This window comes from Callospermophilus lateralis, chromosome 2 (genome assembly GCF_048772815.1).
Source record: "Callospermophilus lateralis isolate mCalLat2 chromosome 2, mCalLat2.hap1, whole genome shotgun sequence".
Lineage (NCBI taxonomy): Eukaryota > Metazoa > Chordata > Mammalia > Rodentia > Sciuridae > Callospermophilus > Callospermophilus lateralis.
In genome coordinates this window covers 192,467,779-192,484,740 of record NC_135306.1, presented here as the reverse complement: position 1 = coordinate 192,484,740, position 16,962 = coordinate 192,467,779, and the positions used below count along the sequence as shown (strand labels likewise).

Genomic DNA, 16,962 nt, shown 5'->3' with positions numbered 1-16,962 from the left:
TTATTTATTTTTATGTGGTGCTGAGAATCAAACCCAGGGCCTCACATGTGCTAGGTGAGTGCTCTACCACTGAGCCACAATCCCAGCCCCCTGACTTGTTCTTATACTCAGCTCATTCAGAGGAAGGGATGGTTCCAGTAAGGATCCTCTCTTTTTCTCTTTGAAATGAACAGTAATTTCAAGTGGGTCAAACTTGGAAATGATTTTGTGGAGTTCCTTCCTTGATTAAATTGTTAAAGAGTGCAGAGGCAGACAGTGAAAAAAATCCTTGCTTACAGGCCCATAAAATAAAAACAAAAACAGGGCTGGGGTTGGGCTCAGGGGCAGAGTGCTCACCTTGAGGCCCTGGGTTCAATCCTCGACACCACATAAAAATGAATAAATAAAGGTATTATATCTAACTATAACTAAAAATAAATATTAAATAAATAAAGAGAACATACTTGAGGGCATTGAGGAGCTAAAGAGGCCCTGGGCCAGACTCGTGTCAATGCTCAGCTGTTATTGGGTTAGAAGCCTAACAACAAAACTGAAGAAAATAGGAGCACCATGAGGGTAACAGGCAAGGACATGGCTACAGCCTTAGCAGAAACCCCGGTGTGCAGAACAGAGGCGGCCCTTCTGTGAAGAATATTTATTCATATCTATAGAACAGGTATTTACAGATACAGATGGTACCACAGTACGATAGCTGTAGGACCATGAGAGACCCTCTCCACGGCCACTTCTCTAAATATCCACAGTCTAGCAGCAGGATTGGATCCTGGCTGTGGAGTGGGCCAGCTGAGTACCTGGGCGCCAGCCAAGGGAAATAGCTGGGGATTATGGCTTCAGCATTCTCCCAGAGCACATTCCTGAGCGCTGACAATGTGGAGCCTTCGCCACGCCCACCTTACCTCCATGGGCAGAAGAGAAGGGGCCAAGCAGGGAAGGGCAGCCTGGCTCATTCCTCCTGCCCCAGGCATGTCTGTCAGAGCCTGTGTTGGCAGGAGCATCCCTGAGCTGGACTGGGAGGCCTCTGGCCAGTTGGGGCTGCTTGCTGCCCTGCAGGCTGCTGTTTGGCAGCTGGAGGTGGCAAGAGCTGCCAGCACTGCCAGGGAGCATTCACCGGGGAAACAGGAGCTAGTCTGGGCAGGCGGCCCTGAAGGAAAGGTCCTCCAGCTCCCTGCTCAGTGCTTGGAGGGGTAGGATCATCAGTGCTAAGTGGGGTTGGGGGCTACAGGAAAACCTGCCTCCCCTTTCTTTGGCTGTCGAGGTGGCAAAGGCAAGGCCAGGAAAATGGACACAGCAGAGAGAAGCTACCCCAGCTTAGGCCCCTAGGCTTCTTGGGGCTGGGCTGCATGAGCACAGGGTTGCCCCCTCAAGCCAGAGGCCCCAGGAGGCCCCAGCAGAGGCAGTATAGCTTTGGGGTTCCTTGCAGCCTGGGATCCTTGGGCTGCTCTCACTCCTTTTGGGGTCCTGGCAGGGAAGGCCTCTGCTATTCCTCACTGTTCACTCCAGCTGGTGCAAGACAACAGGGTGGCAGGGAGAGGAGGCTGCAGCAGGGCAGGGGTAGGTGCAATGCTGGGCCCTGCGCACGGAGATCACAGTGTCGGTCTCACACACACACCTCTGACCACATGTGCACACCACACGCACCCTCCTGTCTGGTCAGAGGCTGGTTCTCTCAAGCACTCGCCTTCTCTGCTTCACACACAAGGTCACAGAGTGAATCCGAGTCTCTTATTGCTGTATGGGGTAGGGCACCAGCGGAGGTTACTCGACGCAGAGTGAGAGCAGCGCCATCACCGTGATGCCAGAGCATAGCAGGAGCACCTGCTGCAGGGAGCGCCTGTGGGGAGAGCAGCTGGCTCGTGGGCAGCTCAGAGTGGGCAGCAGAGGCCAGAAGCCCCCCCACCCTGCGGCCCCACTGTGACTGCCAACAGTGGGTCACTCACCAAGGGTCATCTTCCTCCAAGAGATCAGGCAACACGTTCACCAAGGCGATATAGAGAAAGCCACCAGAGGTAAAGGGCAGGATCCAGGCCACCGTTTCCTCTGCAGGCGAAGAAGATGCCTGACTGCTGAGCCCAGGGGACTCATCTCCCATCCCTCCAACGGGCTGTGGAGGGAAGATGAGAGAGACCCCAGCCCCACGCCTGCAAACCCATGGCTGGCCCTCCTCTGTCCACCACCATCACCCACCAAGCCCGTACCTACTCCCTTGGGGGACTGTGTACAGATGGCAAAGCAGGCGCCCAGAAGGCCCCCCAGTGCTGTTGAGAGCTGCAGCTTGGCTGCGCTCCATCTGTCAAAGCCGGCCCGGAGCAAGATGGCAAAGTCGCCCACCTGGGGGGAGGAGCAGATGTTTGCCATGGGCCTCAGCTGGGCCAGATCACCTGAGTGCCTCAGGTTCGGACATGCACACCCAGTCCCCTGCTCCCAGGGCAAATCCTGAGGAGGCTGTAGTCTCCAGCCTACCACTGCAGGGCAGGCCCACCCCAAAGCCTTTCCCAAGCTCCAAGCAAGCCCCTGCTGAGCATGGGAACCCTTCAGACATAGGCCCTTGAGGTAACCCTCTGGGCACTCACCTCGTGGGGGATCTCATGCAAGAGGATGGCCATGGTGGTCAGGAGCCCGATCTGTGGGGAGGGGAGGGTCTGCAGGGTCTGTGCTGAGGGTCTTGGTACTCCTCATGCCCACCCACTTTACAAATGTTTGCTCTAGTCTGGGCAAACGCTACTGGAAAGACAACAGTGACTAAAAGCAACAAGGAGTCTGCCTCTTGAAGCTAACGGTCTAGGGGGAGAGACAAGGACTGCACACATGACACCTGTGTGGCCCCTCCCAGAGCAGCTCTGTGAGGGAGAGGGTGGACCAGGTGCTATGGGGCTGGGAGGACAGGGACCAAAGTGGACTGAGGAGCTGGCAGCAAAGGCCTCTTTGAGGAAGTACATCTAAGCCAAGGTCCTAAAGATGAGGAGTCAGCTAAGAGGGAGGAAGAACATTTCAGGCAGAGAGCAGAGTGTGAAGTGGGAAAGAGTTAGGCCAGTTCAAGAGTAGGCAGATGAGCACTGAGGCCAGATCACCCAGGGAGGAAGTAAAGGAAGAAGCACCTAGAAGCAGGCAGTGGCCAAGCCTAGCAGCTTGATAGAGGCACCCCAACAAGGAGTGTGGGCAACAAGAACACAGTAGGGGCTCATGAGTGAAGGCGCTGGTAGATGAGGAGGCGGCCATGGCAACATCCAAGAGAGCCACAGTGAAATCGGAGGCTTAGATGAAGGTACTGATAATGGAAAACACAAGGAGACAGACCTGGCATATTTTGGAGGTGGAATCACACTGCTACCATCATCCCCCTCAAGCCAGAAATACATGAGACCTGCTGCCAAGCCTCAACTCACCTTCTTGCTCACAAGGAAGCTGGCAGCCACGGCCAGCCCGTGAGTGAAGTTGTCTATGGTGTTGGCCAGCAGGTTGAGATAGCCACTGACCTGGGTAAGGGGAGAGAAAGCCAGGCTGAGCCAGGCAGGAGGGCTGAGCTGGGCTGGCCACTCAGCTTTGTGGCTGTAGGAAGGGGGCCCGGAGTGGGCCACTCACTTTGAGGTTCCGGACCACGGCTCTCAGGCCGGGCTCTGCAGCCGGCTGGGCCAGACAGTGGCCTCCATTGAGCGCGGCAGCAGTGGGGTCTTTGCTGGGGGCCTACAGCCAGGAGGAGAAAGAGGTGATATTAGATGCCCCCCACTCAGGGCAGACAGAGGGGAGAGTGAGATGGAGAAGAGACAGGGAGTAACTCTTATCTGGCTAGGCTTCTCGGCCATTTGATCCACTAGGTGCCCAAAACAGCCAACCCTCGCTCCCACCCGCCTGTCACTATCAGCACAAGCCAGGGCAGGGGTTGATGCTGGCACTCCCCAGATCTTCCCAAGGTTGGTCCAGCCTCCCTCCCCAGATCTTCCCAAAGAGGGCCAGGAGACCACTATTTTGAAGGACTTAATTCAAAATTTGGTCCAGGCCCTGAGCACCACCCCAGAACAGGCTGGCATATCCAGGCTCTAGGATTCAGGGCTCACCTGGTTGGCCCCCTCCTTCTTGCTGTCCAGGAACATCTTCTCCAATGCGAGGAAGGTCAGGAAGCCAGCGATGACCCATAGTCCTAGTTGCTGTTGCTGCTGCAGGCTCTGGCCCTCACCACCTGCCGGGGGAGCACAGACCATGCCAAGGCCAGCACCATCAGAGGGGGTCATTTGGAATGGGGCCTAGTCTGGGACAGTGACAGGGTCCGAAGACTAACTGGCCAGGCAGCTGATCTCAGGACTCCCATACATGCCAGGGTACTGGGACCAGGGCAATGACCTTCCCTCTCCGGCAAGTTCCTTGCCAAATCCCTCTCCCAGTCACTCTGACAGCAGGCAGAGCCTAGACCAACACTGGGCATTGGCACCAGCTCCCTGCTCCTGCCCTCTTGCCCCCAGCCTGCAGCCTCACTCACCAGGGCTGGAGCTGCATGTGTAGGCCCATGCCTCAGGCAGCAGGTGCAGAAACACGTTGCCTAAGAGTCCCCCCAGGGCAAAACTGAGCAGTTGCTTCAGGCGCCGGGCCCCAGCTACAAGACAGAGACACGGGGTTCTGAGGCCGAGCCACTGACCTGACCTCTGTTTGCTCAGCATATTGGGCTTTCTGTTGTCTTGGCCAGACTGCAAGCTTCAGGAAGGCTGGCTATGGGCTGCTGTTCTGACAGGCACAGCAAAAGGCTGGGTGCTCAGCAGAGACACACTGTGATCTGTTGGCCTACCATGAGTCAATAGTGCATCATGATTGCAAGGCTGGGCTTTGGAGCCTGATAGGTCCCAGCTCCCCAACCTAATACCAGGTGTCCTTCAGAGAACTTCTGAGACTCAGTTTCCCTGTCTGTAAATTGAATCTTGTGGTAATTAAAATGACAAATGCTTATTAAGTGGAAATTTCTTCTGTGCTGACACTCTCATAAGAGTTGCAGATTTGGGAACTTTTGCAGACTTGCAGCATCCAGATTTGGAAGGGCCCTACAGGAACCACATTCAAGTCCTTGGTTTGATAGAGTAACTGAGGCCTAGAGGGCAGAGGCAGCTGGATAGTCGGGTGGCATCCCCAGGAAAGCTGCTATTCTAAGCTGTGCAACCTTGAGCTGGTCAGAGAACCTCTCTGTGCCTGTGAAATGGAACCCATAATCCAAGTGCTCCCTATGTTGACCTTGGATGAGCTGATACATGGGCATGATAGGGCCCCACAAGGATTCTGTTCACAGGTGTAGTGCCAACCCCCAATCCAGAACCTGGCACAGAGTTCTGGAACCATCTGGTAAATAAACTGTTCCTGAGCTTAGCAGGCAGCACAAACCTAATGGGTGCTCTTTTCTAACAGTCTCCTAGGGCCCCAGTCCTGCTCTAAGAGGTCACTCTTGGGGTGCTTTTTTGTTTTGTTTGGTGTCACTGGAGCTTGAACCCAAGGACACTCTACCACTGAGCTATATCCTAGTTCTTTTTTAATTTTTTAATTATTGCCAAGGCTGGCCTTGAATTTGTGATCCTCCTGCCTCAGCCTTCTCAGTAGCTGGGATTACAAGTATGTGTCACTGCACCCAGCTAGGTCACACTCTTGGGCTGGGAAATAGGCACCTCCATTTTTTTTTTTTTAAGAGAGAGAGGAGGAGAGAGAGAATTTTAATATTTATTTATTTATTTTTGAGCGGACACAACATCTTTGTTTGTATGTGGTGCTGAGGATCGAACTCGGGCCGCACGCATGCCAGGCAAGCGTGCTACCGCTTGAGCCACATCCCCAGCCCATCACCTGCATTTTTAGTAGCTTCCCATATAATCTTTTAATTTTTTTTTTAATAGGGGATTGAACCCAGGGCCTTTGTGCATGGTAGGCAAATGTTCTATTACTACCACTGAGCTGCATCCCCAGTCCTTCTTATCTTTTATTTTTGTTTATTTATTTTAGTTTTAGATGGACAGAATACTTGTATTTTATTTATTTATTTATTTATATGTGGTGCTGAGGATCAAACCCAGGCTCTCTTGCATGCTAGGCAAGCGCTGTACCACTGAGCCACAACGCCAGCCCATTATCTTTTATTTTGAGTCAGGGTCTCACTAAGTTGCTCAGGCTGATCCTCCTGTCTCAGCCTCCCAGTTAGCATGACAAGGCCTGTGCCATGTAACCTTTTAATTTTTTAATTATAACATGTTATCTATGAACAGGCAGGCAGTGCATATGGAACAAAAGTGTAGTTTAGCGAAAGCCCCCCATCCACGCCTGGCCTCATCTCCCAGGTCCCTTCCTGGAGGCAGGCCCTGCATCAGCCTCCTGCATATTCCTGGGAAAGGCAGTTCCTGGCCTAGAACTCTTCCACACCATGAGCTGAGACTGAAGGGAGAGGTGACGCTTCTCTCACCACTGCATCCCAAAGTTCAGCATGAGTCATGTGAACACCCAGCCCTTTCCCCACACCAACCAATCTGAGTGCTCTATGTGTGACAGTTCATTTACTCTTCAAGGTAGAAACAAATACTATTATCCTCATTTGGGGGAAGTTGCTGGAGATCAAACTCAACTACTGAGCCACATCTCCAGTCCCATTACCCCATTTTTAAGATTGGAAGACTGAGGCAGGCGGAAGTGAAGTAAATTGCCCTGTACTATTTAGCTGGTAAGTGGCAGAGCCAGGACTTAAGCCCAGGTAGCCTGGCAGCCATATTTCCAACCACTGTTCACATTGAGTCTAGTAAATGTTTGCTGACTGAAATAATAAACAGATGCCTGGATGAATGAACAAATGAACACAACACCCTGTGCCCAGAGGACTGAGGTGACCCTGCCCTCCATCTCAGTCACACTGTGACCTAGTACCTGAGACCAGGGGTCTTCCAAGAAGAGCAGCAGCACATTTCCCACCTGCTGGCTGCCCACTGGTGCCCCTGGAGGGTCACCCACCTTCTGAGCGAAGCATGGTCCCCATCTCCAGGGGAATAACAAGCAATGGGAAGACCCCACTGAGTCCCACCATGAGTGAGCCCAGGAGGGAGCAGATCCAGGTGTCTAGCCTCTCTGTGCTCAGCAGGGCCCCCCAGGACTCGCTTTCATTGTTGTCCAGGCGACAGGCTGCTGCAGCTCCCCAGCTCCGGGGGGCTGGCTGGGACCCCCCAGCCCTTCCCAGGAGCTCTAGGGCAAGGGCAGTGAGGAAGAGGAGCCTTTGGCCCTCCATGCCACAGCCAGAGTAGGGACATCCAAGCATGCCGCGTGCTGAAAAATACAAAGCCATTTACATGAGTTGCCACCTGCTTAGGAAACGTGGCATCTCCCTCCTCCTGTCCCCTTAATGGCCATGGCATCCACCTTCTTGCTGGCTCTACCAAAGGCATTGGAGGATCCCTTTGGTCAGAGCAAAGGGGCTCTCTCTTCCATACTTCCTCTCCTAAGGACCACACATTTTTTCCTTCTGAGCTGATTCCAAACTGTGTGTCAGCACGTCCGCCTGAGGCTAAACTTTCCCTAATGACTGGGTGAGGTGCTGGCTGGGCTCCCTTCAGCCACCGGCAGGCCCAGCCCAGCCGGGTGTCTCTGGCTGCCAGGAGAGGCTTTGCAGTCAGGATGTGCGTTGGTGAGGACACTCCAGGAACTGAGGCCAGCACTGTCTAGGTTGATGGGATGGCACTGGGGGCTCAGGTGGAGGATCAGAGCAGAGGAGCTAGAGAGAACCAACACAGCCTTTTCCTAGGAAATGAACCCAGTGTTCCTGGGGCACAGGGACAGACAGGAGATCTGACTAAAGGATGCTTTAGTCAGGAGATGCACAGATGAGGGGCACTAGCTGTGCAGACTGGTTAACTTGGTGCTCTGCACTTTCAGCTGTCTGACTATGGGCAATTCTTGAAGCCCCCTCTGAGCCTCAGCGTCCTCATTCATGGGATGGAGCTAGATCCTGCCTCCCTCACAGAATTGTGAAGACCAGCCCAGCTTGATAATGCAGGTGGATTCCTGGCAGGAGGCAGCACAGGGGCCCTCCTTATACTGGGGGAGGAATGTGCCCTGCTGGAGGATCACAGGATGAGGTTGTGAGTCAACCAATGGAAAAGTTCAATCTGGAAACTCAGGCATGAGGTTTAATGTGGTCTGCCCTGCCTCATGCTGGCTGTGACCTTGGGTTGCCTCAGTTTCCTCATCAGCTGATGGAAGTGGGAGGGAGATAAAGCAGCTGCTTCTGGATGGTGGGAAAGATGCCCACCTGGGATCTCCTGGCCTTAACTAACCTAGACCCCCTGGAAGCAGCTGTGCTCCACTGGGACCAAGACAGGACTGGCCCAGGCCAAGTCCTTGGCAGGTCATATAGAAGGGCAAGGACCACAGGTTGGGAGAGGGGCTGGGGCTCCAGGGAGTGTTCATCAGAGAAGAGAGGGAAAAGAGCCAGAGGCAGGGGGTCAAGAGAGCCGGAGTGGATGGTGGCGGAGACAGCGCCCAGGAGGGCAGCGAGGGAGAGATGGGGGCCAAGTGTGGGACGACAGGGAACAAGAGTCCAAGACGGGCAAGTTCAACTCCCAGGTTCTGGGAGAGGGGCCCATGTTTGACCGGGACCAGAGGGACGGGTCAGGGGATTAGCCGGGTCCTTCCCGCCCGGACGGAGCCCTGAGGGTCCGGAGGTCACTCACCGTGCGGCGGCAGCGGCGGTGGCGGCGGCGGCGGCAGCTGCGGCGCTCCGGGCGGGCCCGGCCATCCAGCAGCGATGCCGTGCCCCGCCCCGGCTCTGCCCCGCCCGACCCCGCCGCCCGGCCCCCGGCCCGGAGCCGCCCCCGGCGCGCGGCCACGTCACACGAGGCCGTCCGGAACCCGATGCGCCGCGCTTCGCGGGGCCAGAGGGAGTAGCGGCGGGGGGCGCTTCCGCCTCATGGCCATGGGGGACCGGCGCAGACAGTGCACTTCCGTTCGGGCCGGACGACGGGGCGGCAGGGAGGGCCGGGCGGAAGTGGGAGCTCCACGGTACCGCGACGAGCCAAGTTGGGCAAGGGCGAGGGTGGCGGCCCGCGGGGACCGCGATCGAGTGGCGGCTGGGCTTGCCGGCGGGGCCGCCGCTTCCTCTCCAGTGATGCAGTCCCGCCCGTGGCCGCACGGGGGCGCACTCGACTGCCAGATCGCGCTGCCCGGGCCGGGCCTGGGGCGGGGATGGGAGGATGGTGGATGGCTGTGGCTCTCCTGCTGTGAGTCAGCCGAGCCTGGCTCCTCCATGAACAAGGGAAAGGGGAAGTGCCTGCCGCAGGGAGGGGCCTGGCCCCGGGAACCTCAGAAGAGGGAATTTTATTCTTACTCATCGAATTATTTTTATGCTTTGGTTTTTCACTGGGAACCTCAGGCCACTGTCTCCAGGACTTGTAACCCTTTGGGGTCCAATGCATAGTGGCTTCTCAGAAGTCCAAACCTACGGGACTCTGCTCCCTTCACCTAGCAGCCACTAGACCTGAACTCTGAAGTCTTGTATAGCAATGATTATAGTAATTATTACAGCAGTTATTACAGTAACTAAGATTTACTGAACATCTACTCCGTGCCATTCTCTCTGCACTGCCTCACCCAATTCTCATTTGATCCTCGAGGTGGGTACTGTTAGCTTAAGGTAACACAGTGGCACTGATGGCAGAGCCAGAATTGAAACTTGGGTGTCCGTCAACCCAGAGCATGTAATAGCACGTCTAACTTCTCAGCCTGAACAGCAGTGCAAGTGTGGTCTGGCTGTTCCACTTTGCATCTTTCTGGGCATAAGAGAAAGCATGGGAGAGTATTCAGGAAGGGGAATGTGGGTACTGCATTTTGGCAGAGATTGTGACAAAGTTGGGGTCTCTTGAGTCTCAACCTCATTAACCTCCCATGGGATCTCTCAGCCTCCCTATTTGTTGTTCCCCACTTTTTTCTCTGCTGAGGGACTCTGAGGGCACACTCAGCTCCCATGAGTTGGCATCTGATGCCTGTCCTACTTCATACTTTTAATGTCTGCCCTTCCCAGACCCCCAGCTTCTTCCAGGTGGGCAGCTTGTCTTCTGTAAGTTCCCTGTCTACCCCTCCCAGGCCTATAGCTCTGCCAGGACATCCTTCTGAGTTCTGAAATGGAAGCCCGGATTAGATTCTTGAGAAGAGGAGAAGACACTCAGTGATGCTGCCCTGGGACCTCTAAGGTGCCCCTCTATGCAAATCACTCCGTCCTATGCAAAGCACTTCACAATATGCAAATGATTTCACAATAACATTGTCAGCATTCCTGCCTCTGGGGGCTGAGGGTTTCTGGTCATCAGGCAAGGGAGTGGGCAAGACCCCCACAGAAATGCCACTTGCTGCCTACTCACTACCCTTTCCTGGGACTTCCACCATCAGACTCCCTAATGAGTTAGAGAGACAAGCACGAGAATCAGGTGAAAAAATACAGTTGGCAGACCCGTGTGCGGCTGTTTAAAATACTGACTTGGACATGGAAACTCAAAAAGCTGACCTCACAGAAGTAGAGAGTGGACTAGAGGTCCCTAGAGACTGGGAAAGGGAGAGAGGCACAGATAAAGGGAGATACTAAACTACAGTTAGAAGAAGTTCTAATGTTCTACACATAGCTGGCTTTGTGTACAGTTTTTTAATATTTTATCAAGACAGAGTCTAGTTATGTTGCTCAGATTGGTCTTAAACTCCTGGGTTCAAGCAATCCTCCTGACCAGGCCTGCCTAGTAGCTGGGTCTAAAGGTGTGCCCCACTGTACCTTAATGATGATGATGATGATGATGATGATTTTGTGGTACTGGGGATTGAACCCAGGGCCTTGCATATGCCTGGCAAATGATCTACCATTGAGCTACATTCCTAGCCCTTTCTATTTTTTGTTTTGAGACAGGGTCTCACTAAATTGCTTTGGGCCTCACTAAGTGGTTGAGGCTGACCATGAACTTGGGATCCTCCTGCCTCAGCCTCCCAAATCACTGGGATTACAGGCATGTGCCACCATGCTTAGAAAATTTGTTTTATATTTTGGTACTGGGGATTGAACCTAAGGGTGCTTTACTACTGAACTCCATTTTGGTTTTTTTGTTTTTTGTGTTTTTTTAATATTTTTTATTTTTGAGGCAGAGTCTCACTACATTGCTGAGACTGGCCTCAAACTTGTAATCCTCCTGCCTCAGCTTCCTGAGTCACTGGGATTACAAGATGCACCACCACACCCAGCCAGAAATGATAAATTTTTAAAAAAAAATATTTATTTTTTAGTTATAGGTGGACACGATGTCTTTATTTTGCTTTATGTGATGCTCAGGATTAAACCCAGTGCCTCCCACATGCTAGGCAGGTGCTTTACCTCTGAGCCACATCCCCAGCCCTATTTTGTATTTTATTTAGAGACAGGGCCTCACTGAGTTGCTTAGCACCTCACTGTTGCTGAGGCTGGCTTTGAACTTGAACTTTGAACTTTGGAGCCTCTAGGTTTATAGGTGTGTGCCACCATGCCCAGCATGTTTTATCTTTTATTTTGAGACAGGGTCTCACTAAGTTGTACAATCTGGACTCAAACTTGAAATCCTCCTGCCTCAGCTTCCCAGGTATCTAGGATTACAGATGTGCACCACCATGCCAGGCTCAAAAGAAGAAATTCAAATGACAATAAATATGTGAAAAAATACTCAACGTCTTTAGCAATCAGGGAAATGCAAATCAAAACCACACTGAGATTTCAGGATTGGGGGCTATAGCTCAGTTGGTAGAGTGCTGGCCTCAAATGTGCAAGGCTCTGGGTTCAATCTCCAGCACCACACACACACACACACACACACACACACACACAAACTACACTGAGATTTCATTTCACTCCAGTTTTAATGGTAGCCACCAAGAAAACATGTTAATAATAAATGCTGACAAGAATGTGGATTAAGAGGAACACTTACACACTGTTGGTGGGATTGTAAATTAGTACAACCATCATGGAAATCAGTATGGAGTTTCCTCAAAAGAACAGGAATGGAATCACCATATGACACCAAGGAGTTTTAATTCAACACCACATATAAATAAATAAAATAAAGGTCTATCAACACTACAAAAATAAATAAATAAAGGAATACATTGGAATAATCTGCCTTTTTGTACACTACGGAACCATTCAAAGTGTAATGGGAAATAGGCTTTTCGGAATATCCACAAGAATGTAAAATAGCTAGAAGTAAATTTGTTAATAATTATTCAAGACTCCTAATATGAAAGAAAATTGTAGAGCTTTTTTAAATAAGAAAAAGCTAAATCAAACAAAATATTGCCTAAACATACATATATGTGTGAGAAAACTCAAAAAGAAGATCAGCCCGAGGGTGTGACGGGGTCCTTTGCCGGCTCTGCTGAATGGTGTGCCATTGTTTGAGTAAATCTACTGTAATAAAGAGGAACAAAATTATGCCATTTGCAGGAAACTGGATGGAACTGAAGAGCATCATTTTGAGGCAAATAAACCAGACTCAGATAGTCAAGGGTTGTATGTTCTCTGTCATATGTAGAAGCTAGAGGGAAAAAATAATTTTAAAAGGGCGTCCATGGAAACTAGTAGAGTAAGGGATGGAGGTCAGGGGGAGAGAGGAGGGAAAGGAGGAGGTTACTGGGGAGGGAAGTTGACCAAATTGTGTTATGTGCAAGTAGAAATATGTCACCATGAGTCCCACTGTTATGTATGATCATAAATAAAAATGTAGAATAAATTAAAAAATTTAAAGTACAACAAAAAACATTCTGGTGTCAGATTTCTGGGGGGCACATTATTTAATGTCTATACCTCACCCTTCTCATCTATAAAATGGATTACTGTATTAGATTGTAGTGAGGATTAAATGAATGAATACACACAAAGCATTTAACACTGACAATGGGAAGTTTCCTAGAAAGGTTAGATATTAATAATAATATCTTCTCCTTCTCCTTCTCCTTTTCCTTCTTCTTCTGAGATTGAACCTAGGAGCACTTAACCACTGAGCCATATCCCCATCCCATTTTGTATTTTTTAATTTTGAGACATATTTTCATTAAGTTGCTCAGGGCCTCTCCTAGTTGCTGAGGCTGGCTTCGAACTTTTAATCCTCCTGCCTCAGCCTCCAAAGTCACTGAGATTACAGGCCTGTGTCACTGCACCTGGCAGCATACTAATATTCTTTAGGTGTGTGGATATATGGGTATAAAGAAAATGTAAAAGTAACAAAAAGAATAGATAGATCCATTAGTCAGGGTTGGGTCACCATCTCCTCTCCCTGCTAAGCACAAATGAGCATTTTCTGAAACATTTATCAAGTGATTTGGGGGCCTCAGGGATTTCCTGGATTGAGGTGATGGGATGGGCCTAGACATGGCGTGACTCTGCATGGTGTCTGGGATCTGGAAGTTGGAAATCCATTTCTTCACTCCACTCTGGGATGCCCGGATCTGAATTTAAATGCTGTTCCTTTCTCCGGCAGCTTTACTGGGGATCTCTGGGGGGCAAGAAGACTTCTGCCCTCGAAAAGGTTCCCAGAAGGTGGACCACCCCTGAGCCTGCTGACCAGACAGTGGCTGTGAGAATGCTTCCGGAGTATAGCCTCCCAAGAGAAAGCAGCCCACCTTCTTGTCTCAGGGCTTTCTGTGGGATCAGCAGGTAGGTGGCAGTCTCTTACAGAAAGGCACCTGGCTCTCAGAGAGGTGAGCCAAAAAGAGGCACAGGCACGCTCTCCCCCAGGACTCCGACTCGGCCTTTCTGAAAGGGATAGGCCTTTCTGGAACCTTTCTCAGGTTGTTCTTCTTGGAGGGGCCTGGCCATCCTCCTGCATTCCTGGGGTGCTTCCTCTCCTGAATCCTGAACCAGACATTGCCCAGTGACTCTGCAGGCCCCCGCCTCTCCCCCTGCCACTCAGCAACGGTTCCATGATGCCTAAGACCTCACACTACTTGCTAAGGCAGGCTCTCTGCTTTTGCAAGTAGTGGAACCCCCATCTCACCCCAGGCAGGCCTGGGAAGTGCTCTTCCAGCTCTGTGAATTGAAATCCTGCCTCTCCCTGAAGCCTTCCTGGTCCACGCAGCCTGAAGACCCTCAGTGCCTGTGTGTCTTTAGGGCCCTGTATCCATAGGCTTCCCCTTTGTCCTGCCAGCGTGGGCTCTTGGAAAACGGACAAGCTTTTGCCCACACTCTGAATAAAAGTCTATACACATCCATTCAGTCCTCCCTTTCCCAGGCGCCTATCACAGGTAGGCAAATTGGTGTGACATCCTTGTGCATCTATGCCACTCTCATCTTGGCCCTTGCGGGGCCCTTTTTAATTTAATTTCTGTGTTTCTTTACATATTTGCTCACTTGTTATTGGCCCCCACCCCCAATCTCCTTGACTCCTGTTTGAGGGAACCTGAATTTTGGGATGATCTGATTGGTCCTTCACTTTCTTTTCCAGTTCTGGAGGGGGGACCCATGCATCCTAGGCTAGTGCCCTGCCACCGAGTCACACCCTCATGCTGTTTTCTCACACATAGATGTATGTTTAGGCAATATTTTGATTTAGCTTTTCTTATTTTTAAAAATAACTGCTCTGCAATTTTCTTTCATATCAGGAGTCCTGAATAATTATTAACAAATTTACTTCTAGTTATTTTATATTTTTGTGGATATTTTGAAAAGCCGATTTCCCATTACACTTTGAATGGCTCAGTAGTGTACAAGAAGGCAGATTATTTCGATGTATTCCTTTATTTATTAATTTATTTTTGTGGTTGTTGATAGACCTTTATTTTATTTATTTATATGTGGTGCTGAGAATCAAACCCAGTGTCTCACACATGCTAGGCAAGTGCACTACCACTGAGCCCCAGCCCCAGCCCCTTGATGTATTCCTTTTATACCTTATAAATCAATTACATTTTCAGGGTCTAATAGTTTCTCAACAGTTAGCCTTGAGTCTTTTAGACTCAAGATAATCATCTCCTCCGCTAATAGCAAAAGTACTGGAAGGAACCACACTATTATTCATAAAGATACGATTTGGCTTGGTTTTGAACTTCACCAGAAGGAGACCTGTCTTCAGGAACTGACTTTCTCCCCTGCATACTATGGTACTGGGTCACTCCTGATGTTGTGTGCCACGTGGGTCCTTTGCTTGCTCTGCTGAATGATGTGCCATTGTTTGAGTCAACCTACTGTAATTTATTTATCCACTCTCCTTAATGGGCACTTAGTTATTTCAGACACTTATTCAAAAACATGCAGCTGTGAACATTCTGGTCTGTGTGTGTTTCTCAGAGTATGTGCAAGAGCCTCTTTGGATTTTATGCCTGGGAGAGTTTGCTGGGTGACAGCCTCTGCTATCTTTCAGTTTTGTAAGGTACAACCAGATTGTTTTCCCCAGTGGTTATCTGGAGTTGCGCTCTGACTGGCAGCGCAGGGCCCTCCTGTGCCCCGCCTCTTCTCCAGCTCTGGGTGCTGCCAACCTGATTACTCTTGCCCTTCTAATGGTGTAAAATAGCATCTCGAGGTGGTCTTCATTTGCATTTCCCTCCTCACTGGGACGTTGAGCATCCCTAAGATGTTTATTGGACAATGTGTCTCCTCTTCTGTTTCTGCCTCCTCGTGGCTTTTGTCTGTGCTTCTCTTGGATCCCTTGCTCTTTTTCTGCAAGATGGGCAAGAACTCTGCATGGATTTCGGGGTGGACCCGCCCCCCTGGTGCAGGGCTCGCATCCTAGTCTGTGGTGTGGCTTGCTTTTCACTTTCTCTCAGGTGTCTTCACCTTTCTCTTTCCCCTCCCACTCGGAAGACCTCGCTAGTGGACACAGTGTGTGTGTGTGTGTGGGGGGGGTCTTGGGCCCCGAGAGCAGGTATAGACGGACCCCCTCCTCGTGTCCCTGGGGCTTCAAGGGACCCCTCCCACTCCACTGGGGCGGGCGGCCTGGCCGGGAGCCCTCGCGGGGCTGGGGTGGGCATCCCGGGCAGGGAGGGGGCGCCCCGGGTGATCACTTCCGCTGCCCACCTGGGGGCCGGCGCTGTGCGCTCGGCTGGGCAGCAGCGGCCGCAGCTCGGCTCCCCTGGGCCCTGGGTCCGGCTCCGGAGGCGGGGGCGGGGCCAGGCCTGCGGCGGGCGGGGGCGGAAGCTGCCGGAGCAGATAAGGGCCGAGGTCGGTCCTGCGGCGAGACGGTGCGGGGCGTCGCCTCCCCGCCCCCGCACCTCGCCCGGCGGAGTCCCCCCACCCCAGCTGGGCATCCTGGCCCGGGAGCCAGGGGAACGGTGGGGGTGGGGCCAGCCTACCGCCCCGCTCGCCCCGCTCGGGACAAGTGACAAGTGACAGCCGGGCTCCACGCCTCGGTTATCTCGGCGGGAAAATGGGGGTAGGAGCCCTCCCCCACGCCGCTGGGATAGAACAGGGGCCGGCGAGAACAGGCCTCTGATCAGGGATGTGGTCCTGTTCTGCACGCGAGGCACCAGCCACTCACGGCCAGCCGCCCCCTCCTGGCTCATTCCCAGAAGGCCCTTGAGCAGCTCCTTCCCCGACTCCCTCACCCGTGGAGTGGGAGTAATCCAGGTCAGAGCTGAGAGTGTACAAGGAGGGGGACCAACCCTGGGCTGTTGGAAGCCAATGTCCCTCCGGCAGCATCTCCACACCAGGGCGCTCACTTTTCTCCTCACATTAGGGTCAAGTCCCCCATCCAGTGACTCTGACATCCAGATGCAGACCTGGGATTGAAACCCGCGAACATTCGTCCCCCGTTCTAGCCACAGGGAATGCTGCTTTGTCACTTTTGAGGTTAAGTGCTACTGGCCCACTGTGTGCATGCCCAGGGTGGGGAGCCAAGGGCATAAACCAGCTCACCTCATAAACAAGCTCACCCTTCTGGATTTTATACTCTGTTCTCATGGGCACCTGAGGCTGGAGTTTTTCCAACTCTGACATCCTCCAGCTTGTATCAGGAGAAGTCGGAGAAT

General features: G+C 52.0%; 1 protein-coding gene across 5 annotated transcripts; it reads right to left on the bottom strand.

The window, feature by feature from the left end:
- Positions 1–619: 619 nt before the first annotated feature.
- Positions 620–8,775, bottom strand: Slc39a13 (solute carrier family 39 member 13). Of its 5 annotated transcripts, XR_013090425.2 has the most exons (11): positions 8,673–8,775; positions 6,961–7,269; positions 4,472–4,585; positions 4,053–4,174; positions 3,580–3,681; positions 3,384–3,473; positions 2,571–2,639; positions 2,196–2,328; positions 1,938–2,037; positions 1,679–1,831; positions 620–1,570 (listed from the first exon to the last, which is right to left on the bottom strand). XR_013090425.2 is itself a non-coding variant. In XM_076847205.2 (10 exons), the coding sequence occupies exons 2-10, from the start codon at positions 7,259–7,261 to the stop codon at positions 1,756–1,758; spliced, it is 1,107 nt and encodes a 368-aa protein (XP_076703320.1). In that variant the 5' UTR covers positions 7,262–7,269; positions 8,673–8,775; the 3' UTR covers positions 620–1,755. The 5 variants fall into 5 exon arrangements, 4 of the variants coding, with proteins under 4 accessions (XP_076703320.1, XP_076703322.1, XP_076703323.1 ...); XM_076847205.2 differs by having other exon boundaries at positions 620–1,831; XM_076847207.2 differs by having other exon boundaries at positions 620–1,831; positions 2,571–2,621.
- Positions 8,776–16,962: the final 8,187 nt, after the last annotated feature.

Excerpts from the sequence above, each read along its gene's own strand:
- Slc39a13 (XM_076847205.2), bottom strand. The coding sequence starts at position 7,261 with ATGCTTGGATGTCCCTACTCTGGCTGTGGCATGGAGGGCCAAAGGCTC. Across the intron at positions 4,175-4,471 it reads CACATGCAGCTCCAGCCCTG|GTGGTGAGGGCCAGAGCCTG; the intron begins GTGAGTGAGGCT and ends CTCCCCCGGCAG. Across the intron at positions 1,832-1,937 it reads TTGGAGGAAGATGACCCTTG|GCGCTCCCTGCAGCAGGTGC; the intron begins GTGAGTGACCCA and ends CTCTCCCCACAG.